This window comes from Megachile rotundata, chromosome 4, assembly GCF_050947335.1.
Source record: "Megachile rotundata isolate GNS110a chromosome 4, iyMegRotu1, whole genome shotgun sequence".
Classification (NCBI taxonomy): domain Eukaryota; kingdom Metazoa; phylum Arthropoda; class Insecta; order Hymenoptera; family Megachilidae; genus Megachile; species Megachile rotundata.
Window position 1 is genome coordinate 2869879 of NC_134986.1, and position 27575 is coordinate 2897453.

The 27575-nt window shown below is 32.9% G+C and overlaps 3 protein-coding genes across 4 annotated transcripts in view; all 3 read left to right on the plus strand.

Moving 5' to 3' along the window:
- The first annotated feature begins 8681 nt into the window (after positions 1-8681).
- Positions 8682-11632, plus strand: CPR12 (cuticular protein 12). Its single transcript, XM_003707188.3, has 2 exons — positions 8682-8925; positions 11279-11632. Exons 1-2 carry the CDS (start codon positions 8917-8919, stop codon positions 11588-11590), a joined length of 321 nt encoding a protein of 106 aa, XP_003707236.2. The 5' UTR covers positions 8682-8916; the 3' UTR covers positions 11591-11632.
- A 5457-nt stretch (positions 11633-17089) lies between these two features.
- On the plus strand, positions 17090-18551 carry CPR13 (cuticular protein 13). The gene is made up of 2 exons (XM_012294407.2): positions 17090-17281; positions 18174-18551. The coding sequence occupies exons 1-2, from the start codon at positions 17273-17275 to the stop codon at positions 18486-18488; spliced, it is 324 nt and encodes a 107-aa protein (XP_012149797.2). The 5' UTR covers positions 17090-17272; the 3' UTR covers positions 18489-18551.
- Positions 18552-24701: 6150 nt separating this feature from the next.
- Positions 24702-27575, plus strand: part of LOC100882272 (uncharacterized) — a 156200-nt gene continuing 153326 nt past the window's right edge. The window contains exon 1 of one of the 2 annotated variants that reach the window (XM_076530328.1): positions 24702-24894. The gene's annotated coding sequence lies outside the window, so the exon portion shown is untranslated. The remainder of the gene's footprint in view (positions 24895-27575) is intronic. The other variant, XM_012294408.2, reaches the window with a different exon arrangement.

Genomic DNA, 27575 nt, shown 5'->3' on the forward strand with positions numbered 1-27575 from the left:
TACATACAACGAAATAAATGTTTGTTTAAATTCGACGATCCCATACAAAAGCGACATTATCAACAATTAGATAAAACAGCAAAGTCTCCTATTGCTTACATGAATTAAATTATTTTCTTCTGTAGTTGATTTTCAACATCTCGAATGACCTTGAATTATACTCGTCTTCAGACGCTGTACTTGATTATACATAAAAAATCTATGATTCCGTTACAAAAAAAAATGTCCTAATATTTAGAAATTAAAAGTTTTAGATTCGAAAAGTTCTCAAATTTTTAAATTCCAAACTATTAAAACAAGGAAATACAAATTTTCGAAGTCAAAATGTAAAATTTTGAAATTCCAAATTTCCAAAATTCCAAACATTCCAAAATCCTAAAATTCAAGAATTTAAATATTTTTATTTTTCTCGGTTCCAATGCTGCATAGTCTTCAAGTTACCAAATTCCAAAATTTTAAAGTTCCGAAATTGCATAATTTTGAAACTCTAAGGTACCAAAGTATCAAAGGTTTAAAATTTTAAAATTCCAAAGACCCAAATTTCAAAAATTTTAAACTTTCGAATTTTAAAATTTTCAAACTTCCGAACTTTTGACCTTTTAAAATTTTGAAGACCAAAAATTTCAAAACCTCGAAGTTCCTAAGTTCTAAAATTCTAAGCACTCTAAGTTCCAAAGATTCAAAAATCCGGAATCCCAAAACTGACAGATTCTAAAATATCGAAAATCACGTTTGAAAATTTTATTTTAATATGTAAGTCGACCCAGTTACTCAGGACCTCTCAGAAATTTTTATTCCGAAATTTTTTTTGGATATCCTGCAACCTTTTCCTTCTCTACTTTTCACACGTAATTATTGATTTAAAGTGAAATTAGAAAACAAATATTATTTTTTTAGGTTAGAAAGTGGATGAAAGTGAAATCAAAATGAAGAAGCGACCACAGAAGATATCGAATAATATTAAACGTAAACTCATTACATAATTCTCTTTGAAGAATCTCTTTCCCTCGTATTATACGATAACTTTACGACTCCTGTGCGTACCGTTTAATGGACTCCGATTCGAGCATCGTTGGCCCAATACTTGGTTCTTTTGGCTATACAAGCGTAACCGATATTAAATTATATAAGATCTTGTACAAAATTGGGCAAATTAAACAGTAATCGTTCATTCTCGAAGGAATTACGGTAGCCCATCGAAAGGATTAAGGAACTTTTACGAACATGAACGTATTTCGAAATATAACGATGATTTGATATAAGCAAATCTTGTGCGTCTGAACTTTTGCGTATGTCGTACAGATCCTACATTGACTGATGCTTTGTCGAACATAGAATAGTTCAGAAAGCAAAACAATACGTTTTTACATTTTTACTCAGATTACTGTATCCTTTATTTGCTATTGTATTTTTAAAATCTAAAGACTTAATTGCATGTGTTTATAAACACTTTAATTATCTATCTATTAAGGTGAAGTGGGGTCAGTTCGTAAACGGGGTAAGTGCGTATACAGGCTATTTTTATTACAATATGAGCGAAATTTCTCCATTTAGTATGTTTGTTTCCCTGTTCTGTTTCACTATATCCCCTTTTATATTTCAGCTAAGAGTACTTGTTTGCAGTATAGAGTACTTGCATAATGCAGTAAAAAGCATTTTATAGCAGATTTGTTAATAATTCTGCTCTTGCCCCATTGCACACGAAATAAAGTTTCAAAGTATTTAACTTCAAGTTACGCTGTTACCCCATTTTCGGGGAAAGTGCAGAGTAGTTGACATTTTAAGCAATTTCCTATCAAAATCAAAATGTACAAGGAAAATTGAGGTCCTAGTTAATATTAATTAAATAGTAGTAATTGTGCAAAGCGTTCGATATCGACAGCGTTAAGTATTTACATAGCAGATTGAAAATACTTACGTTTATTACCAACTTTACAAAAACCAGTCTGCATTTACCCTACTTCACCTTATTTATCTATTATCTATCTGTTATCTATCTATCATCTATCTATCTATCTTCTTTAAGTACCGTCTGTTTCCAAACATCTGACATGTGCAATGTTAACCCCCTGGTTGATATTGTGTCATACTTATGACGCCATCCACAATTCAAACTTGTCAAAATTATGTACCTATGCGCAATTGAGTTTTCTGTTGAATTCTAATTGTAGTTTACATAGCCAAAGGTTCTTAGGTGCAATGCATACATAGGATTTCAACTTTCTTTATTTGTTTTAACATTGCAGCAGTGAATATTTAGCTAGAACTGACGCAACATGTTGAGAAAACCATAGAGGTTAAGTTTTGTTTAATATAAGTCGTTTATTTTGAAAGTAGAGCAAGTTCATTTTTTGTTACTATGAATAAATTTTGAAAATATTGGCAAGCATTAATAAACAGATTTTTTGTATTTTGCGGTGTTAGGTGATGTATGTTTACTATCCAAATAAAATTGCTTCACTCTCAAAATTGAACGGATATTTCAGTTACTGAGTTATGCCTCTTTTTAATTTCCTTCTTTTTCAGAAACATTTTTTATATCAAATTGGTTGGCTATTTATTAGAAACTCAACTTGAACTTACTTGCAAATTGATAATAGAAAGCAGCAGTGATACCTAGATAAACCTACAGATCCTTACTCATATTCAGGTAATGTCACCAATATGCAGTTCACAATTTTGCACAGTATTGACCGTATTATTGAAATTTACTAGAACTAAATACCGTAATATATTCGGCTAAAATAATCTGAACCTAAAATGGGCTTGCAGCAGTTTCAAAATAAATATCTTTCCAGTATCGTTGATCTTTTAAACTTCCATCGTTCTTAATCTAACTTTATTAACTATTTTTTTACTATGGTTAGGGGATCATTATAATCGTTCTTAGCTATTGTTATTGATTTCTATGATTTCACTTAGGGATAAAGGATAAAGAATCTTAGAGAATTCGTATTAGAATATTCTTTTAAAGAATAGACAACAATTCGTAAATTTTTTAAATAAATTTTGGTACCTATAAAAATAGTTGTTTATAAGAAATGTAGCTGCTGTAATTATGTAACATTAAGCGTACAAATTGTGACAATTGTAAATTATACAAATAATGTAATTATTTATAATCTTTCATCCATTGTTTAATATCATAAAAATTGTCGTTCATTGTTATAAAAAATTGTCAATCCAAAAGTAATCAGATTAAGTGAATTTAATGCATATATTTAAAAATTTTAGTTCACGGACACATTAAATTATTCCCTTCTTAATTATATTACACCCTTGTATAATTATATTATATGCATTATATATAAAATATTATATTATATAATATTATGTACTCACTTGCATATAATGTAATTGTACTTAATAACTAATAGTATGAATAAAAAACAAAAGTGCAAACGAAAAATTTGTATAAAATAAAAATGAACAATTTCAAGAAGTAAATTATTGCAGTTAACTTATTATTTTTATTCCAGGGATAAGATAGAAAAGGTGTCTTTAATTTGCATGAAATTCCAATAAACTGTTTTTAAATAATTTTTTATTTTAATTAATTAAGTCATTCGAATAAAATAACAAATAATTTGACATAAGAGATGATATGATTATTTACTACTTTACTTAAATAACTTTAATAGAATTTGTATGAATTAACGACAGTATTATTTGTATTTTCAATACAACTTGCAATTTTGACATATTGTGACATGTAGTTCTATCAATTCGTACTACCAACCTACTAAGAAATACAATATTGCAAAATGTTTTATTTATTTTTTTAATTTCTGGCCTTGCATGGCCTTGCCGGTCATAGCCATGCACATAAATGAATTCACCTCAATACATGCTTTCATACAACCTTAGAAAATACATAACATTCCGTTCAAAAGACTTAAGTTTACCTAATTTCTCGAAAAATAATACAAACATAAAAAATTCTTCAATAGGTCATCATGTTGCTAATAAAATATAATACTATAATGTACTAGTACACCATATACATAAAAAATAGTATTTTATAAAAGCAGGACTATTACGTTAATTTTTCACGTCACTATGTCTGAATTTGCAAGATATTCACATATTCACGGTTCATAACATAACTGCTTGTCAATTAGCTGTACGTACGTTTGATTACGCCGATCGGTCTTCAGCTTTCGATCAATTACATGGACATAAAAAGCGAAGAAAAAATCATTAGCACACACGACACAGACAGCATACATTTCTTCTCATCCGAGACTCGTCTTCTTCCCTCTCTACTTCTCTGCATCGATACTTGTTCTTTCGAGTATTAGCATAAGCGGGTAACTTACTTATGTAACACCGAACACTTTCTTTTCGAACTTCTGCACCTACTTCTTTCCTGCCTTTCATTCTATAATGGCGCCATTTTCGATGCTCCTCCCGGAAGAACAACTCGGAGGAACGACAAGGTCGCCTTGACGCAATCTTCGCTTATCCCGGTGAGCTTTATTTTTAACTATTGCTACTATGAATATATTTGCAAGATTTATACATTTATTGTCGGCAGAATCCGCGAAACGCGATGTTTTGACGCTTTGACACGAGAACTTCACGAGGCAATTAATGATTATGCCATTCGACGAAGAGGAAGACGAAAAGGATGAAAAACAGTTTGGGAATTTGATTTGTAGACAGCTTACATCAATCTATACATATTTTTTCATAGAAATGAATTAATTGCGAGTAAGGTTTGCATACATTAGTGGGGAAGGAAAATTGTTAGAGGAAAAATAGGAATAGCTAATATGTTGTTTTCATTTTTCACGGTACAACCTTGATGAAATCAAGTACCCATTTACAAGCTCGCGGCAATTGACATGCACGACGCGTGCGGCGATAGGCTGATGAAGATTTACGGAGATTGCAAATTCTTCGATTTGGAAGTTTATAGAAAGTTGGAAATTTTGCAATTGGCGATTTGGTAATTTAGGAACTTTTGGGGAGTTTGGAATTTGAGGAATGCAAGCTTGGGAATTTAAGGATTTGATAATTTGAATCTGATCTTTTGAAGGTTTGGAAAGGGAATTTGAGAATATACATATATGAAAGTTTAGAAATTTGCTATTTTGAGAGCATAGGAATTTGGAAATCTAAGAATTTGGAATTTTTTAGATTTTTAAAGATTTTGAAATATGGAAATTTGTGAAAGGGATTTGGACATTTGGAAATTCAGGAATTTGAGAATTTGGGAATATGGAAATTTGAGAATTTCGAGATTTGAAAATTTTGGACTTCGGGAAATTGGAAATTTGAGAAGTTGGGAATTAGGGAAATTGGTAATTTGGTAATTTAGTAATTTGAAAATTTCGGAATTTAGAAATTTAGGAATTTGGAAATTTGGGAACTTGGCAATGTAGGAATTTAGGAATTTGGGAATTTGAGAATGGAGGTACTTGTAAATTTGAATATTTGAGAAATTGATAATTCAAAGATATGTAAATTTGGAAATTGTAGGATTTAAAAATTGAAGAACTTGGAAATTATAGCTATCGAAAATTTTTGAATTGATAATTTGAATATTCAAAAATTCGTGAAATTTGGAAACATGATCTTTTGAATATTTGGAAATTTGAGGATTTACAAATTTAGAAAAGAATTTTTAATCAAGCAATTTTTTAAACTTTTAAATGAATTTAATTGAGCGCGTATATTTTTAAATATGTCAAAATATAAATCTCATAGAAAGTATTTATCATAAATTATAAAACAACAAAAATTTCATTAATAAGTTTAATTGATTTCGATTTGTTGGTATACGACATTGTGTATGTTAAGTTATAAAGTTTTTAGATTAATTTTTAAATTATTTTCAATTATATTTTACAGTAACTAATTTTCTATTAGTTTTAGTACTCTTAAAGTATTAATTTGATAAATGTTATTTCTACATTTTGGCATGTGCACAAAAGAAAAGTCACGCTTGATCTAGGTTCTTTTTGAACTGTTTTCAGACTCTTCATATTCTCTAAAAGTATGTACCTTAAACCTCACCAAGATCTTCTTACAATGGCCGCAGTATTTCTTCTAAATCCTACTGCACAAAGTAGAAATTGAAAAATACACTCAGCGAAATATTCGGAAAACTATTTATTGTAAAGAAAAATTGTTGAAATGCAGTTTGTGTATTTTTAAATATTAAATTCTATTTCTAATAAATATTAAATATTAAATAAATTATAAAATTCATTTAATAAATAAACAGTTAGAAGTTAATATATGAATGTATGTATAATAATAACACATAAAAGTAAATATTAATAATCATTTTCAAATATTATTGTATAAAATATTTATCTATACTTATATAAACTTATGCGATTAAAAACCTAATTTTCTTTCTGTATTAATTATCAATTATAAATTTGAATGTTTTTATTCAATAAATTTTGACGAGGTTATTCATGCAACATTGATAAGGATTATATGCTATTCCACTTCATCTATTGGAAAAGTTCTTTAAAGTATTACAAGATAAGTAAAAATAATATTCATATTAACGCAGAAATTTACTCTATAAATATTACAGATTGTACTTACATTATAAGAAATATGAATATGTATAAAATAAAATAATAAAGAAATAAAGAAAATAAAAAAATATGTATTTGAAATTGTTTAATACTTTAAATTTATAATATATAACTATTATAAATACTATAAATACAATAAATTTATAATATTTTAACTGACAATCCTTTTTATAAAACTTTATTGTTTAAAAATTTATATATCTAAGAGCCGGTTCTTCAACTATGGTTTAAAAAGCAATATGAATCATAATCAAACTGAAATAATTTATTTTTGCTTTACTCATAAAAATGTGATTTAATCAACATATGAAAAGATAGCCTATAGTTAAATGAAATTTGTTATGTCTATTTGGCTTTTTAAGAACAAAGTCTCTGTAAAATAAATCGTACTTATAGTTTATTAAGTAACAATGAATACACTATTTTTATAGATTTATTTACCAATGGCGGAACCATCATTTTACCGTTCAAATGATCTAAGTTGAAACAGTAAATAGTAAAATATATGATGTGCAGTAAGAACTACGCGTAAATGAATATAAAAACTTGATAAAAACTAAGGTTAAACGAGGTTTAAACTGTTATTGAAAAATGAGCCTTTCTTGAAACATTATTGTATTTTATAAATCTAGGTTACAATTAACTAAGTTTCATCGTCCGAAGATCATTAATTTATTACTGTTGCTTGTCGTACATTAAGACTCATCTTTTGAAAAGCTGAATACTAATTTGACCTTCGAAAGTTACATACGATTTTGATGGATGACCAATAAATATAAAATGTAAACGACAGTGAATGGCAAAGATTCTTGTGTTGTAACGCAGGGATAAATCCAATTTGTATTGAGTTATGTTGATCCATTGGAGAGCTCTTACCTAGCTTTACTAGAAAGACTTTTGACGGAATTTCTGATTGTGCAACGTGAAATAAATCTCTCCAAATATTGATAAGCATTTTTTAATTCAGGATCCGAATACTTAACTTTAATTATTTTCAATTTTATCTCCCAGGCATAAATTTTTAAAATGTACGATACACAATTTAAAATAAAACTCATTTTCTAAAATATTAACATTTTTTTAGCATTAAGTAGTCTTTTCCATTGTTTTCTGTGTATAACGTTTTTGTGTACCAAATTGACAATTTTTATTTTATGTTAATATCGTTACTTTACTGTTTTCATTATTTCTTCATTATTTCTTTTCATTATCTCTTTTCATTTTAGTAATATAATTTCAATTCATATACATTTCATAATATTTGTAAGAACATTTGTTTATTGCAACAAAGATAAAAGTTTTAACAAACCTTTCTTCAATTTAAGAATTAATACGTGTCATAAATTTATGAATGTGTTCACTAATATCAGTAAAATGAATTATCAAACAATTACCATCACTGTCCTTTATGGTACCATTAATGTTAGTATAAATACTATTAATTCTATCACTCTTTAAGATACTATTAGGTAGAAAAAGAATAATTTAGTCGCAAGAATGATATACACATAATACACATATAAGTAACATCATAAAGAGATAATGTAATAATAATTTTATCGGTATCAACAATCACATGTACAAATTCATAACATTCATTAATTACTGAATTAACTACAAAACTGTTAAATAGTCTCTCTTGCAATAGACAAACTGTCTTATAAATATTTTAACAAACTGTCGATCTCAATTTTTCATTATGTTAACAAATTGTATCCTATATTTCCAATCAATTTTTCACTTAGAAAAATGTGTTTTTTGATGAATGCCTTTCATCCCCTATTCGATTTTACCATCTTACACGACACCCTATCATCACCTCTCTGAATCATGAATCGAAATACTCGTTCCACGATGATTAAAGATTATAATCAAAAGTCCCATGTTACGTACAGTTACTCCACATCCAGTATGAAGCTACCTCTTCTTGAACTTAATTTCCTGTATCAGTATATCAAACCTACGCTCCTCATTTAATAAGAATACTCTGACATCAACTGCACACATTGTCCAAACCAAGTTTGGTCAGACCCTCGTAAATCCAACGAAACAGGGCTATGGTGAAACCAGAAAATTTTCGCTGCTCTTCCTCGAATTTCTACCTGACATTCACTGTCTCTTCCTTCATCGGTCATCGTTCTACCATCACCAAGTGGCCAATGCCATTCGACGATTACAACATCTTCTCTGAAGAATTTTGGGTCTGCACGATGGAAGGGGTAAAATTCATATCGAAATCCGACTATATAATCGCCCCGGACCACCATGGAACCAGTATTGTGATCTAGCTCATCTTGAGTTAACACCTGCTACATTTTCTCAAAGGAGATACTCCAAAAGAAAAACTACATCAATCATGAAGCTGGTGCGTGTTGTTTTCATTAACTCTTAACCGGATATTAAGTGCACACAGGGTGTTTTGTAATTAATCAGTGTTCGATCGTTATACAAATTGCAAAAATATTTTTCTTTTTGGTAAAAAGTCGAAGTTACAATTTTTGAAAACATTTAAGTTTGATTTGAAATTCGTTCGCCATAGACCATCTTAATTTAATCCAAATTAGTATATTTTAAAATACAATGTTCAAAAATGAGAAACTTTAAAATAGAATGTTTCAGAATAAAAAATTTCAAAATTGAACTATTAAAAACATTACAGTTCAAAATAATAATAGAAAATTGCAAATTAAAATGTTTTCAAATAAAAGATTTTTAAATAGAATATTTCAAACCACAGAAATTTCACAATATAAATTTCGTTTTATTATTACAAAATAATATAACTTCATCCAAAATTGAAAAAGTGACTTTGTCTCTTAGAAATGACGTGGTATTTTTTAGCGAAACCCGGTGGATTAATCTAACCTAACTTTTCAAAGGGGCAATTTGTATTCATGTCTCTGATTTGGAAAATATGTTTTTTCTGTTTATCCTGGAAATTCAAACCGTTTACGAGATCGTCGACGATTAGCAGAACGGTTACGAACGTGTAATTAACGTGCGCGCACATGATCGTTATGTACCATTAACAGTATAATACACCTCGCAATTATACGAACTATCAGCATCATTGTTCTTCTACCCTATTCGAACATAAACACGGTTGTAGACTTATATTTAAGTAAATCGCTTTTAACGGATCTTCGTTCGTTTTATGTAACGCGTTATCCTGGAAAATTAGTTCTCGTGATCGAGAAGACAGTGACGAATCGGAGCAATTAACGCGTTAACTACCACAGTGAAAATGAACGCCTACAAACGTTACTATTAAATTTTGAAACGTAAAAAAACATCTGTTGCAATTTGGTGATATAAAAGTTTACTAAAATACTACTTGTGATATATCAAATTATAGCTTAAAGTATTTTGAGAATGTCTGCTGAAGCTTTTCATACATTTTTTTAACACAAAGTGAGTGTCGAGAAATTGTTCAATTATTCTATACACTAATATCATAATGCAGTATAATACACTACAGAATGATACAATGTCTATATAACAATACAGTATAATAATTATTTAACAGTCGGTAGTTTTATTTTGTGACAGTTATGTCATCAAATTGTGTCACTATGTAGAGGTCGCGAAATCGATTATTATTTGTTATTACAGACAACTAGTCAATTTTTATGCAAAATATTAACAAAATATCTATACAGTAATTTGCATTGGATCCTAAGCTTTAAATTGATATGCCATAAGTGATATTTTGTAGTACTTATGTGTCATCAAGTCGTATTTGATTTTCTATCTTTGAAATCAGCTACTTAATGTGTAGTATCCTTATATTAGTGCTGTATATTTAAGGTATGGATCAACAGGAACTAATAGCCAATTTAATAAAAAATAACGTGTTTGTTATTACAATTAGTATACAAAGTGCTTCACTATGTGATTTCAGGATGTACACTTAGTGATCAAAAAAGTCACATAATTTATTTTTTTTCTGTCCCTAATAGCAGTAAAAATAATTAAGACGTTATTACTGATATTTTCAGTTATAAAAATTTCAATAACTAATTTAAAATATAAAAAGCTTCGAATGCTTCCAGTTTTTAGCCTCATTTTAATTGCAAATTTTGTAAATCTTTAATTGTGAAATTGCGGTAAAATTATCGGTTGTGTTAGACAACAAAATTTGTCATTTCAAATGTTTTTAACAGTCGTAAAAAAAATTATTAAAGTCCTTAATTACGAGCCTTTAGACATGTTCAAAGTAAAAATGTAATAAGATTAAGAAGTATGACCTTTTTCAAAATTTGTATTCTTTTATTATTATTTTATTATTATTTATTATTATTATTTCAATACACTCGATTCTCACTAAATTATATGAATTTTTACAGACACTATTGATGTTTACTCATTATTATTTTGTCTGCGATATAAAAAGATTCTATTGCATTCTTAAACTTCAGTGTGGATTTTACAGAAATATCCATACTCATTTACTACGTTAGGTCTTTAAAGTCAAAACGTGCGAAAATTAGAAACTACAGTAATTCTTTTCACAAATCACCTATCTAAAATTCCAATAGGCAAAATAATGAAAGTACCCGATACAAAACGAACATGATACTCAGTAAAAAGTTTTCAGTTTTACCAACGTCGCTGAAAGTTGTATATTTTACGAATTAACAAGCGATGCGGAGAGACAGTTTCACGTGTTTGCATTGCATTTTCTGATCGAGGTGCTAAGCGTTCTCCTTTCTTTGCAGATCGCAGTTTTCGCCGTCGTTGTCGCTGTCGCCTATGCTGCCCCTCAAGGTCAACCCCAGGATGTTGTTCTCGTTAAGGAAACACTCTCTGACAACATTGGACTCGGCAATTACAATTACGGCTACGAACTCTCGAATGGTCAAGCTCATCAAGAAACCGCGGAATTGGTGAACCAAGGAACCGAAAATGAAGCATTGGCTGTTCGTGGTAGCTTCACCTGGGTAGACCCTCAAACCAATGTGAGGTATACCGTCAACTACGTCGCTGACGAGAATGGCTTCCAACCGCAAGGCGATCACATCCGCGCTTAAACTGTACAGACCTTAGCTTTAAATAAATTTTGCACCGAATTATCTGATTCTCTAATTGTTAACCACCTTTCCTTTCTTCTTTATCATTTTTATTAGCATTTTCAGTAGGATATAGTGGGTTTGTTAAATCTCTAGTGAGATGGTAAATTAAACGGTCAACTAGTGATATTGATATCAGTGATCGAGTGAAATTGATGAAATTTTCGATCAGTTATGAAATGATCGTAATTTGGCCATCGTCTTTTCTGTACAAATGAAACTGTTATAAAATGAACGGAAATCTGTATTCCATGCATTTATATATGTATAGGAATTATCGCTTTTGTATACATTTATTAGACTGGAATTTTAATTGTATACAAATGTTTATTTACTGCTTCTGAATTTACACTAGAACTTTACATTGTTTTCGTTATATGAGATTGTGTGGAGTGGATGCTTAAATTTGTTTTTAAATTTGTTTCCAGTGATATAACGACACATATCAATGAAAGTATATTAGTGCAAAAATGATGTATTAGTATAAAAATAATATAGAACGTATAAAATATACTTCTGTACTATATTAGTACAGAAATAGAGAGTAAGTATGGTATATGTAAAAATATGCTATAATGATATGGAAGTATACCATCATTATAAGTGTAGTCATAGAGTTTATGCATATATTAATAAAGAATGTTAAAAAATATACTAACAATAAAAAAGGAGCCTTAAAGGACTTGGATCTACATCAAAAATCATATTTTAAGCAAATATTGCTTGAATATAAAATATAATTCTACTTTAAAATTTGAAATAATCGTCTAATTGGCAAATCTATTTTGTTTAAAAGGAAGTGTAAAATTTAAAAAACATTACTTCCAAAGAACGCAGTTGTTTAAAATTAAAAACGACAAAAATAACATCTACAACACTTGTTTTCAAAGAAGACAATCTTTGAAAGTTAAGAACATAAAAGCAAAATTTTCAAAAATTACTTCGTTGAGCCTACCGGTTTTTTGTAACAAAAAAACTTGTGTAATTTTTAAAAAAAGTAGCAATAAGGTTGGACAACTGTTTCCGCCCAAACATCACTGATATTTACTTAACAATTTTTGTCAAACTCAAGTGATAATGTTGCACATCAAACCATCTTTGATTCCTGTTTAAAGCATATTGTTATAATCGGTAAAAAAAGAGAAATTTTTGCAACTAAAAGAATAACATTTAAATTCTAATAATTCAAATCCTCTTAATTTATATTTTACAAAATTAAATATCAGTGTCTTAGAAAAATTTTCCCAACAATTTTGAAATATATTAATCTATTAGGACTAAAGGTATAGCGAAACGAATTTCTTTCATAACTGAGAAAACAAAACAAGCGATATCGACAATATCTATTAGGTTGGGGAATAAGTTCGTAGCGTTTTGACATTTTCTTTTTTTTTACAGCGACATTTTGCAGTTTGCAAGAGGTTATAATATTCATTCGATAGAGCTGTTTCTGCTCTACAAAACTGTGTTAATAGTTTTTTTCAGTAGAATCATTCGTCATTACTATTGAGGCTCAGAAATGGGATATCAAGAAGGTCAAAACCAGCATTTTCGACACCTGCCCTTCTTCGCTTTCCATCGCGGCCAAAATGTTGTGAAAAGTTGCTGAAATAGGCCGGGATATTTGCAATGTATACGGAGAAGGTGTCATAGGTGAGTCGACAGCACGGAAATGGTTTGCGAAATTCAACCTAAGGTTGGGCAAGAAGTTCGTAGCGTTCACTTTGTGAGGCACCCAGTCTCCCAATTTTTCGACAAATCCAATTGAATGGAGATGATTGAGAATAGTTTTGTGGTTACAGTTAATTTTTTCGACCAATTCACGACTAGTTTGAGGACCATGCTGCTTCACAAGTGCTCAGAGACGCTTTTCGTCGAACTCAGAAGGTCTTCCGCTGCGGGGCGGGTTTTCGACGTTAAAATCACCATTTTTAAATTTTGCAAACCATTTCCGTGCTGTCGACTCACCTATGACATCTTCTCCGTATACATTGCAAATATCCCGGGCTGCTTCAGCAGCTTTTTGGCCGCGATGGATAGCAAAGAAGAGTAGGTGTCGAAAGTGCTAATTTTTACCTCCTGGATATTCCATTTCTGAGCCTCAATAGTAATAACGAATGAAACTACTGAAAAAAACGATTAACACAATTTTGTAGAGCAGAAAGAGCTCTATCGAATGAATATTATATCCCCTTGCAAATTGCAAAATGTCGCTGTAAAAAAAAGAAAATGTCAAAACGCTACGAACTTATTCCCTAACCTAATACTTCCGTTATTCTATTCCTTTTAAAAATGAATGAATATGGATAATATAGTTCTCAGACAAAATGAGACTGTTTCAATCACTATCTTTGTAATGAAGAAAACCAATAAACTAAACTAAACTTAAAATTAAAATTGAACGGTATCAGTGTATCCTGTAGAGACATCTTTGTGTTCAGTTGGAAACAGTTTCCATTAAAACTAAAGCTGTAAGACAAAATAGATCCCGATATACATTCATACAGAAATTTTTACATACAATATCATTTTTAACTTTACAAAATTTCAAAACATTCAATTTTGTAAAAAAGAAAAAAGGAAAAGTAAATTGTGAATCTATTTAGGATAGGATTGCTACACAAATTTGAATAACGAAGTTTTCACAATTCTAATTAGGTTTTTTCGTTTATATTATGAATACTACTAGTATCAGGGTATAAAAAACTAAAAAATTCATACGCTTATCTCGACTAAAATCGACACAAAAATTTTGTAATTTAAAATGTTTATAATGTTTATGAATTATGTATAACGTTTATAAATTTTTTGTAATAAAGAACACAAATATTTATTGAAATTATCCTTATAAATGTCATGTTCCTAGAATTACGAACAATTTATTACCCTCCTCAGCGATTATGTTCGATCTCTTTGATAACGTTGATATTGATGGTATTTATTTCAACACAACCTTACCAATAATCGATAAGGAAGATCGTAGATGACTTTTTTCCTGCAGAAATGAGAAATTGATGATTAATGCACAATTTCAAAAGTTATATGAGAATTTATAGTCAGACGACGTTAACCCATTGCACTATTTTGATGAGTCTGGCTCGTGACGCACTTGTATTATACTTCAGCAGATCAACTTTATTCGAATTTTTAATATGCTTCAATTTGGACCATCATTTTGGAGTCCAATTATAAGTTGCGTAGTCAACGGTTGCGTAATATCAAATTGATATAATCTTTGCCTGTTTTAATATTTTAGCATTGATTAGTTAGTTCTGACTAATAACTAACAAGCATCTGACAAATAAATCATAGTGCAAGGGGTTAACGTAAACAATCCTTCTTTTATGATAATGATAGATTTAAAATCACAAAAGTCATATGTTTTTACTAGAAAAATGTTATTTAGAGAATATGATTAGTTTTTGAAAATAAGGTTTTGATTTTGTGGAATTTATTCAGAAGTAAAGTACGCTGACTAGAAATAACATTGTTTGACTCCAACGTATTACTTTTGGAATTAATGTTGTTTAATTCTAAACCTTTGTATAGTAGGTGTATTTCAAGTTTGATTGCGAAATGTTTAATAAAAACGTAAAAATAGTAGTCACAAAATATGGAAAAATATAGAAGACTCAATTTGCTCGTCCGAATAACTGATGTGAAAAGGTCACATGTAAAGTTCAGTTTAGTGATCCTTCATGAAGTGATGGAAATCGTATGCGTGATTCTGATTGGGTACCCATGCTGATGTAAACCAAATATGTTTGTCATCATATAAATATGTTCTGGAAGTGTTACTCGTTGCATGATGCTACTGTGCTTACTGTACGTAACGTTTTCATTACAAATTGTCCATTTCTTACAGCATACATCTGGAGAAATGTTAGCTTACATGTAGGCGGGCTAAGCAAATATTTTTTTACAAACGATGGTTTCTAGGCCTTGAAGCCAAATATTGTAATTAAGATAAAAATTAAAATCAATGACAATATTGTAGGATAACGTTGCCTAATATGAGGAGCTTTCCCGACATGAAACTCCAGTTTATTTTCGTTGTAAGCTTATAAAAATCTTAGGTATCTGTTTTATTTTGTTTTATTTAGTATTTTATTGTATAGTAGTTTTAAGTGTATATATTGCATTAAACAAGTATTTGTTGTGCATATTAGCTTTAAAATGTTTACACAAATTATTTTATTCTAAATTTAATTATTGTTTCCTTATGAAGAAATCAAATCTTTTTATTGCACTTTTTAACAGATAAAATAACACATATCTCATTTTTGAAAAGTCGAGCTTTAAGTATCGAGCTTTAAAAAAATGAGGTTTCACGTGAGACGACATTTCTCGATCTATGTTTCACTCAATTTTAAATTTCAAATTGAATTAAACATCTTGAAACAATCCCAATAGATGCTAACGATTTAATAAATCTATAAATATTATAGCTTTCTAACTGAATATTTGTTTAAAATTTTCTCTAGATATTTCCTCTTCGTACATTTCCATTTCACTACACAAATTGAGTAAATGTTTAAATTATAACGACATTTCATCGTGAGTATTGTTATCTCCATTTTGTTTAAGCTGCCCGAAAGAACCTAGAAAGACAGTAATGAATAAGTGTTCCTACGAATAAAAAGTACTTACTTATTTTTTACATTTTCTGCGGCAAAACCCAATATTGTCTTTTCTTTCATGATATAATAAAATCCGACATAGTTCTAAATTGTGAAGATATTTTTATGAAGCCTAAAAACTTGTCCATTGTGTGTCGTACATCGTCCAACTTTATCTTGTGTATAAAATAGTCTCTTATGGCACTCAACTTTGTCATGTTATATGTTACAATTTTCACGAAGTTAAATTTTTTGGGAACAACGCTAAAGGAACACATTATTTTTTTTTTAATTCAATATTAATTTTAAAAAAGAGGAATGTGTTAAATACAATGAAATGAACCACGTTCGACATCATTTTAGAGCTTATTAATATTATTTATTAATATTATATATTATATTTAATGTACTATATTATTATATTATTATATTTAATAATATAGTATACAAAATCTGATTATAAAAAATCTGGTCGCACTTTCACTGCTTAGCAATTAGTCCGCAGAAATATTTAATTTTCAAGGAAATTGATTACCTAATCCACAAAAATATTTAATTTTCAAAGAATTTAACTTTCTATACCCTTAAATGCATTAAAAAACTAGTTGACGTTGTTATAAATAAATCAAGTTGCTATATACATGTAAGCAAATAAACCTGCTCATATTGTTATAAACAAATATGTTATAACAATAATATTACGCATACTACAATATAAGAGTATTATGATATGTCATTAATAACTTTCTCATTATTTTCACAATGAATTATTACCTATCTTGGAAATTAACCTTGTATAAAACTGATTTAAATTCACATAAAATATCGAAAATTTCAGTTTCAACATACGCACGATGAAGGTCGAACAATCAGAGATTGTTATATACCGGGGAAAGGTGAAAGGTGACGTTAATATGGAACCGTGTAAATTTTGGCAGGAGGAGAGCTACTATAAAATTGCAGATGATTTCTGGTATCTACATAGTGTGCCATACAACACAGACAAAGTACATTCACTTTCAATATGAAAACCGTACGTATCTGAACGTCTATGGTAGCTAAAATCTCATCGCTAATTGTGGTTTCAATTACCAAAAGTTTTCAAAATTATTTCGCATCCGATACAAATTACAATTTATTTTTTTTGTGAATTGTTATACAACTTTTTTCATAAAGAAAATTAATGAATATTAGTAATTAATATAAATAATTGTGAGACTATTATAATATTCATATGTACGATAAATATTCATGATAAATATTTGCACTGATAAATAGTTGATATTAGATGTTTGAAATTATCAAATTTCAAAATAATCAAATTTACAAATTTTTAAATTATTAAACTTCTAAATTGACAAATTGTGAAGTCACTAAATTTTCATTCTTTTCAAACTTTTTAAGTTTCTTTACAAAATCCTTAAATTCTTAAGCTTTTAAATTTCCAAATTAACAAATCTACAAAGTATCAAATTTTCAAATGATCAAATCTCCAAATTACTAAATCTACTAATTTTCAAATTATCAAACCTACAAACTGCCAAATCTCCAATTTAAAATATCTACAAATTATCCATTTCTCAAATGTCCAAATTTCGAATCTCTAAATCACCAAATTACCAAATCCCTATATTGCTCAATCCTTAAATTACCAACTTACTAAACCTTTAAATCACAAAGTTTTCCAATTACCAAATCCCCATTTTCCAAAGTCAGATCTCCAAATTTTTTAATTTCTGAATTCGTAAATCTCAATTAGCTAATTAAAAGCACTTATATCATATAATTGAAATGATGAACTATAGAAGTAATAAAATATTATGAAAATATTAGATAAGATAGTGCATAAAGAATCCTTCAGAATCTTTCCAGCAACTTAAATTTATCCTGACTTAACCTGACTGAATGTTTCCAATTTTTTTCAGATCGTAGTTTTTGTTGCTCTCATCGCCATTGCTCTCGCAGCACCACCAGTTCAGCCCCAAGCGGCAGTGGTCGTTAACGAAACTCCCTCTGACAATGTCGGTCTTGGCTCTTACAATTATGGATACCAACTTTCTGATGGACAGGCAAAACAGGAAACTGCAGAAGTAGTAGAAGGTGGAACTGAGGGCCCATTCTTGAAAGTTCACGGCAGCTTTTCCTTCGTTGATCCACTGACAAATGTTGCATACACTGTCAATTATGTTGCTGACGAAACTGGCTTCCACCCTCACGGAGAACATTTACCCAGCCTTTAACTCTACTACTGACCGCTCGTGAAATCTGACTGCCATAAGATTACTGTTTAATTCAAAGTACAAAGTAAAACGTCATTAAGCTGTAAATATTCATGTAAATGAAATAAATTTATAGATAGTGATATTTTATTACTTATATCGACTTATAAATTTTTAGTGATAAGAACCTTGATACCCCTTTTTCGTTTTTAAATTTTCAATTTCAACTTAAAATGAGAAATATAGAAAAGATGCATTTTAGATAAAAGATACAACTACGAAGTGATATATGTATAGTATTTTATACGAACGATATTGCATTAGAAACTACTTAATTCTGAATGGAAGAAAGAATACTATGAACTTATGTTATAACGTGACACATTAATATATTTTTTTATACATGATTAAAATTTAGAAACCTTAAGTTTTCCAAAATTTCAAATTGTCTTTATAAAGAAACTTGCGCCAAAAAAATACATACATATAGAGAAATGACTTGAAGTGAAAATGTCTAGAGTTCAGATATTTTGTAATTTATGTCTTTCAGATTAAGTTAATGTGCAAAAATTAAAAAGGCGGATGTTGATCCCGACAATTTAATATGTACAAAAAAAATAAAAAATTATATTTTATTGTAAAGTAATTAGTTTAATGAATTAAAAGCATTTTCGAAGATCCACTTTTACATGTATTTTAAAATTTGTTTTCGTGGAGTCTATCTGAAAATTGTATCGTGTATTTTTAATTAACAATTATATATAGTAAAATTTATCTTCTTTTATAATTTAAATTAGTTAAATTAACTTTTTAAACGCTTGAATATTAAATTTTAAATTTTAATAACAAATTAATTACTTACTGAATAGTTAGATAACAAATATTTTAAACGCTTTCGCAATGATGTCTCGTTTCTATCTACTTACAAAAAGAATATCTTATTTAACAGCAAAACAATTTAGGTATGAAGTTATAAAGTTAAATGTAAATTAATTTTATCTACAGATATAAAACAGGGATTGACATCATCTACATATTAGCTGCAAAACTATGGCATATATTTTAATTACTAATTTTATTTACAAAATTTTATCTTGTTTTTATAATGTATAGTAGTTAAATTAACTGGCGAAACTTCGAAAATTCGAAAAAATCGATATGCTCCAGTATCGACCAGATTTTATAAAGTCTTTTTTGCAAAAAAGATGTCTGTAAAAAGGTTTTTGACGACTCGAAAGAAAATTTTTTTGCATTCTTATGTCATTAGGACGCATAGAATATATTGCAAACAGCATAAAAACAATATTAATAGAGATATAATAAATATATGGGATGTTATTAATGTTATTAATCAATAACATCTATATTAATTAAATTTGTATGAAAATGGAACATGTAGCGCCATCTCTCCTGCAAACAGGGTGAATTACATATTATTGAAACTGCAGTTTAAATAGTTTTCATCTTCTACCATTAGATGGCACCACACAATATAGAAATGTAGCGACACCTACGTCCGGTTTAGCGTGCCGCCAAAAAGTGCATTTCCGCGCGTAGAGAATTCCATTTTCTCGTGGAACAGTGTAGAATTAAAACGTTTGGTAGAAGCACTTACTGTTGACGTTAATCGAAATAGGTGCAGGTACAGGACTTACGGGAGATATCGGTATCGTTCAAATTCTAGGAAACGATATAATAATTCTAATAGTAATATTAATTATAATTTTCAACAAATGTATTTCTTTCACAAGAAATTTGGAAATTCAGTCAGAAGATGTCAACAATCTTATAATTTTATTCAACAAGAGGAAAACTCCACAAGCCATTGTCAGTAAAGATGTTTGGCGATGATTCTAATATAAAAAGTCGTGTTTTTGTCATAAATCGCACTAGTAGAATACAGTTTCTTGTAGACTCTGGTGCTGATATTTCAGTTTTGTCTAAATCAAAATGTAAAGGACCATTTCATAAAAATGATTATAAACTGTATGCAGCAAACAATTCAATTATCAATACCTATGGCATTTTAACAAAAACAGTAGATCTAGGTCTTAGACGTGTTTTCAAGTGGCAGTTTTGCGGTGCTGATGTCCAGCGATCAATTCTTAGCGCAGATTTGCTAAGACATTTCGGACTTTTAATTAATCTCAAGCATCGTTGCTTACGTGATGGCATAACACAACTCACTTCATCAGGCATTCCTACAGAAACTGTTGAAAAAGATAATCCGTTTAACCAAATTTTTTCACAATTTCCTGAAGTGATAAGACCTAGATGTGCTAATGTTACTTCACTTCATCAAGTTCGACATTATACACATTGTTACGCGAGGTCCTCCAGCTATTGAAAGTCCGCATCATCTTTCTACGGATAAGCTTAAAGTAGCTAAGGCTGAATTTGATGCCATGATAGAACAAGGAATTTGTCGTCCTTCTTGTAGTCAATGGGCAAGCCTTTACATATGGTTCTAAAGAAAACATGTGTTTGGAGACCTTGTGGAGATTATTATCGACTTAATTCAATCACGATTCCAGATGATTATCCTATTCCACACATTCAAGATTTGTCTTCTCGTCTTCATCATAAAAAGATATTTACGACCATTGATCTTGTTAAAACTTACTATCAAATTTCAGTGGCAGAAGAAGATACTCAAAAAACTGCTATAACAGCGCCATTCGGACTCTTCGAATTCGTTGTTATGCCATTTAGTCTTCGAAATGCAGCGCAAACTTTTCAAAGATTCATGGATTTTGTTTATTGTTATCTGGATGATATTCTTGTTGCATCTCAGAGTTTGTAAGAATATGAAAGCATATTCAAATTTTACTTCAACGATTCAAAGATTTTGGAATAACTATCAACATTACAAAACGTGTTTTTGGAAAAACGGAAGTTACATATCTAGGTTATAAAGTCAAAGCTTCTGGAATTACACCTTTACCTGATAGAGTTAAAGTTATTCAGGATTATCTGAAGCCTACAACAGTTGCAGAACTACGTCCTTTTCTCGGAGTTATTAATTTCTATCGTTATTTTGTTAAATATATAGTATACATTCAAACTCCTTTCAGTTCATATTTAGCAAAAAATAAGAATGGTTTCAAAACTGCCATTCAATCGTCTCCTGCTAGCTGAACATGCTTTCGAACAGTGCAAAACAGCAGTTTAGCATCAGCAACTTAGTTCATCCTCGTCGTAATGCTTCATTTAAATTACGCGCTGATGCCTTCGTTATTGCAGTTGGAATCGTTCTTAACCAGTTAACTGTGGCGCCCTCGTTTGAGAGCGCGCACCGTTTTGTGTCGCCAGAATCGAGCCATGACGAGTATACTTGTCAATCACAGAGTAAGTTGCGCTGGTAAGATATTGGATAAAAAAAATGGGTTTATTTTATAAAATTGACACTTTTATTACTAATGTATATTTATTTGGTTAACTTAAACATATATTACATACTTATTAAATGAAAAACGCAATAAAAATTAAATGCATATGATAGATCATCCCTGAAGGGACCCTATCATAAATCAGCTTTCCGACTTTTGCTTTTGCTTTCCTTTCACGCTAACATCTAAAAAACGTTGTTGTCGTACATAAATAAATTCGTTGTGCGAACTGGTAAGCTGTTTCAGCCGGTGCATACGGGGACGCATGAGTTCATTTCAAATTATTTATATCTTTTATTTGTTTGTTTTATTCTGGCATGGCCTCAAAATATTCTAAACATCTTGAAATTTGAGAATATGTTTTGTTTTTCTCAAAAATTATAATTTAAATAGCCAATGGTCTCTACTTTATACGCATGACGAGTATACTCGTCAATACACAAAATCGTGCCACTTCTCCATGACGAGTATACTCGTCAATCACAGTTAACTGATTAAACAATTTATAATGGTCATTGGCATCCTCTTGGGTTCTTTTCTCGAAACTTACACGAGTGTCCGACTGTTACATGTATAACAAAAAGTTGTTCAGAATGATGATCTTGTTCTAAATATTTGCCCAACGTATTAAAAATTAATCAAATAATAAAATAATACGGGAAAAGAAATAAAATAGCGAAATAGCTTGAAAGCTTCGGAGGTAGAAATAAAATGTTATGGATTTTTAAAGATTCAATGATGACACGGTGATTCCATGGTGTCATGTACAGGTCCTGTATACTGTACCCATATTCTATTCGCGTATTTACGCCTGCTACAATATAATATTTATTCTAAGAGCTCTACATGTACCATTAATATAAAATTGTACGCATATAATTCAAAAGTTTGTAAAGAATACAAGGGGGTAAGGAAGAAAATTATAAGATCTTTCCTTTAAGTTTGGAGCAATGGACAAAAGTGGACTTGGTTATTGTTACAGTCTAATACATGTATGTACATAGGAACGAGGTACGGAACGGTAGAAAAATAAATTGTTAGATGGAGTAAAAGTAGTAAGTATATTCTAATAACGCATAAAATTTTCAAAATCACAATATCGCTGTTTCGCTACGCTCGCAATCGCTCTTTTTCAAAAACTGACTCGCTTCGATTTTCACACCCTTGACAACGCTCGCAATCTACATTCGCTCTTTCTTTTCATATTCGCTCTCTCTTTCGCTCGCCGATGTTTCCTTTGTTTGTCGCATCCATACTTAGTATTCGCACTATCTCACTCGCACCGTCGCACACGCCCTATCGCACTCGCACTACTTAACGGCAATCGTTCGAACGGCCGTAACGCGGTGTTTTTTCAAGAAGCGCTCAAACATATGATCGGCCCCGGTTATTGCCCTCCTACATGCATGTAAGAAGTTAAAAAATTATCGCAAAGATGAATACAAATTAGAATAAAAGGCACGTACAATATGCGCAAGATTTCGCTACGTATCGCGACAAAAAACTTGCGCTCGAGTTCACCCTTTTTCCCATAAGCACAAAATTAATATAAAATAATGTATTAAATTTCCTGTCTTACTTAAGATCAAACACTGGAAATACGTAACATAATTAAGAAAGCGAAATATGGGGAGAGGAGTGAAATTGTATTTTATTTGAAAGAAAACTTTTGAAACACAGAAATCGCAATGAAAATTGCGGATTTAACAAATATGAACACAGTAATTACTTACTTCAGATGAGAATGTAAAACAGAAAAATATAATTAACATAGAAAATTGAGGGAGTAGGTACAAATCTTTCGCTACTTCAAACAAAACATTTAAAAATGGAAATCGCAATGAGAATTGCCGATTTAACGAATATAAACAGCGCAATTACTGCACTTACAGTCGAAGCATCTTGGAATCACCGCGTCTCGGATATTGACCCACAATCGATTGGCTGCTTGTGTGTAATGAACATTACGCAGTTTGCCCACCAGGTTGGCAAAGAAGTGGCCTTCTGAAAACACAAACGGATTGCAAATATTAATAAACTCTTCATTGTTTTGCATTTTGAGTAGAGTTCACATTCTTTTGACCTATACAAGCGAATATAAAAACATGCGTGCAAAACTGTTCAGAAATAATTACTTCACAAAATCCGATAATAAATTTGCAAACGTGTATCACAATCTGTAAGTAACCACACAGTTAAAAAAAAAAGCATTTGAAACAGTATGTCAACACAGTTGGGTAACTACTCTTTAAAACATATTAAAGCGTTTGCAAAAGTATACCGAAAGAAGAATCCTAGAAAAAGTAATATTAAATTAGTATTAAATAAGTGTATATAAATATAGTAAATAAATAAAATAAATAAATAAATAAATATAAATTGTAACGAGGCATATTTTTTTTACTTCGTTACGAATAGCCATCAGGACCGTCGGCCGCATTCCTCCACCCAAGCGGACCCCTCGTCGCTGGGGCACAAGTGTGCGTGTTGTTTTTTAGCTTTCTTTTTTTTTCTTTGCGCCCATCCCCCTACCCCCTTTGTGTGCGGCGGCCGTTATGAAGACGAAGAGTCTTTCGTCCCCGGTCGCGGAAAGCCTTCACCCGAGCGACGGAGGTGCGAGATGGGCCCACAGGACGATCCAGCCGCCAGCTAATCGGTCGTCGCGCCATCCGTTAGCCTCCGCGGGGGCGACCAGCAGCCATCTGCAGAGGGATGCCAGGTCTGGGGATTAGCCACTTCCAGCCACCACCCAAAGGGGGCCCCAGGACCTGGCCACCAGATAGAACGTGATATCCCATCCCTGATACCGAAATCCTCGGGGAGGGGGAACTCTGCACGCCAAGGAGACTATTTCGCGAAGGAAGGAGAGATACAAGCGAGCCGCGACAGGAGTATCACGCGCGAATAAGCTAATGCAGACTTCTTATTGTTCCTAAGTTTTTCTTTGTTTTTTTTCTCTTTCGTTTTTTTGTGTGACGGTGTGGGAGTGCGGCGACGCCGACGTCCACGAAGTGGGAACGGCAGCCCGATTAACAAAGGTAGGACCTTGCCTCCTGGTGGGATTTTTATCGTTTGGGTGTGTGAGCGTACGAGCGTGTGTGTGTGGGTGGTACCTGGCGATAGGACCCCCAGCCCCGGCGTTGACGACCTTAAAGGCCGCGGATCGTTGTACCCTTTTACCTATACAAAATTGGCGTTCAACGTGGGGTCAGAATAGACTTGACCAACGGATGCGCGTGTCCCAAACCAAACGACGATTCTTCCGTTTAGTTTAAAAATCCCGTTACTCATTTCGTTAGTTTCAACGACGAGTCTTTGTTTTTGTATTGCGAGCGGTTAATAGCGGACCGCTTTTGTCTCTTTGACACGTACTTGTACCCGTTGTTGTGTATAAGTAGACTCGTGTTATCGTTGCGATCGTTGGCAGAGTTAAATTTTGAAAAGGCCTATTGTTGTTTGCTTTCCTTTTCGAATCTACCGGCGTACCGGGCCGATTTAAAAGAAAGTTTTGTTTTGTTCCGCATTAGAAGTCGGCACCCGTTGAAGTTAGACTGCCGTTGCTGTTCTTTTTTCTTCATCGTCACATAAATTCCGGGTTAGGCCCTTCAGTTTAAAATGTCCAGATCCGAGGCCACCGAGGCTACACATACTCGTCACCACGCCCTCGAGAAACAAATGGCCGACGTACGGTTAAGGTGTGTTTCGTTCTTAGAGCGACATGACGCCATCGACATTATTATGTTGATGGACCTGTTAGGACTGCGAATTACCGGTACGTGGGCCACGTTGGTTGACCAATTTCAGCGGTATCATCTCCGGCGCGAATTCGGACCCAACGCGGCCAATTGGGATCCCGAGTTGGATGAGATGGAAGGCGCATTGACCATCGGCGTCCTAACCAACGAGCGAGGAGACAACTTGATCCAGAGATACGAGTACATCCTCCGCCATTTTCGTTTCAGCGGGCCCACATATACCCGTAGGCTGCTCGCGATTTATATGCGGTCATTCCGTGCAACTGCCCCGACCACGACCGTGACCGCACCCCCGCCTACGGTCGGGGAGCCGCCAGCGGAGAACCGTCAAACCGCGTCCAATTTACCGAGGGGTACGACTACCCCTGAATTACCGTGCGGATGGGTTGAGACGCACCAGTTGCTGCCCACAGGTCAGTCCGACGGTCAATGGAAGGATCCCCTTAGTCTTTCCTCCAGTGAGGTGGAAACGGCCTGGCTGTCGGAGGATACTCCCCACCGGCCCCTAACAACGTCAAATCCACAGAGAGTTAGGGACTCGCGAACCGCGGAACCCGAATTTCCCGGACGTGGAGGCGCGCGTGAGGCACCTCGCGCTGCCCCACGGCGAAGTTTGTACAGTTTTTCGGCCCCCCTCCCTGAGATAGAACCGATCGGCGATCAATTCTTGACGCGTCCCGCGAGGGAGGGTATTTCTGCTGCTTCGCGACACTTACCGCAACGCGAAGTACGACGCGAAAGGGAGGATCCAGTGGCGTCCCGTGGCCACCCTCGTATTCCCCCCTCTTATGGCGATGATTTTTCAGATTACGAGGACTTAGAACGCAATAACCGCCGACGCGCACCGTCCCGAAACGCGGAATACCGTGATCTTGCCCCGGGGGCGCTGGTGGAAGCGCCCCGTGACCCCTCACAGGCGACAAAGAGAAGGGAAAGAGAAACTCGTCCACTTTCGGGCGAGCCATGCTCTTCCTGCTCCCGCCGTGCGGTGCGGCACCGGGATGTGAACACGGAGTATGAAGAAAACACCTGGTTCCACCGACGGGAACCCCAAAACTGTTATTTCTACGTGGACAGAGCCGTCGATGTTTTGAACAAGTGGTATATCTCGTACTCCAACAATTGCGAGGAAGAGGCCGAAATTTTTTTGGACCGCCTCAAACTATGCGTGGACAGAGCCGGACTGTCTGACCAGGCCATGTTGGCCGCGTTACCTGCCATTTTCCGAGGAGAAGCGTCGATATGGTATGAACTCCGAGGAGCGAGCTGTCAAACCTGGCACGAGTTTTCCCGAGCTTTCCGGAAACGCTTTGGCGCCAGAGATTTGCAACAACAGCTCTGGAGCGACGCTAAGAATCGTACGCAGGGGAAGCGAGAATCGATCGGCGCGTTCCTCGATAACGTCGAGCTAATCTTTTCGCGAATGACTTCCCCTCCTCCATATTTCGCGCGTCTGGGTTTCGCTTACGATAACCTCCGGCCATTTTACCGACGTAGGTTCCGTCGATCGCAGTTCACGACGTTTAAGGAGCTGCGTGAATTAGGGAAGGAAGTTGAAACTGCCGTGGCTAGGGAAAAGGGCGAACTCGCGTTGCCCGAGACCGCGTACAGGCCACCCCCGTAAGGGTCTTACGTGAAAACGAGCTTTTCAAACCCTAAGGTCGAGGAGAAGCGAGGGAAACCGCGATTTCCGACCCCTGCGCCCGCGGGAACCCCTGGACCATTACCGAAGGCGACAGTTCCTCGCTAGCCGCCGCGGAAGCGCACTCCGCCGCGACTTTCAGCGCCTTTGGCGTCGGAATAGGGTCTTCTCGTCCGCCGGGGAAAGCGTGGCCGCGGAAGCTGTCGGTAGTATATGCTGGCCCGTTTCAAGTAAAAAAAGTCCTATCGCCGGTGGTGTATAAGCTGGAGACGACCGGAACCCGCATGGTTCCGAAGGTTTACGTCTCCGATTAGTAGTCGTT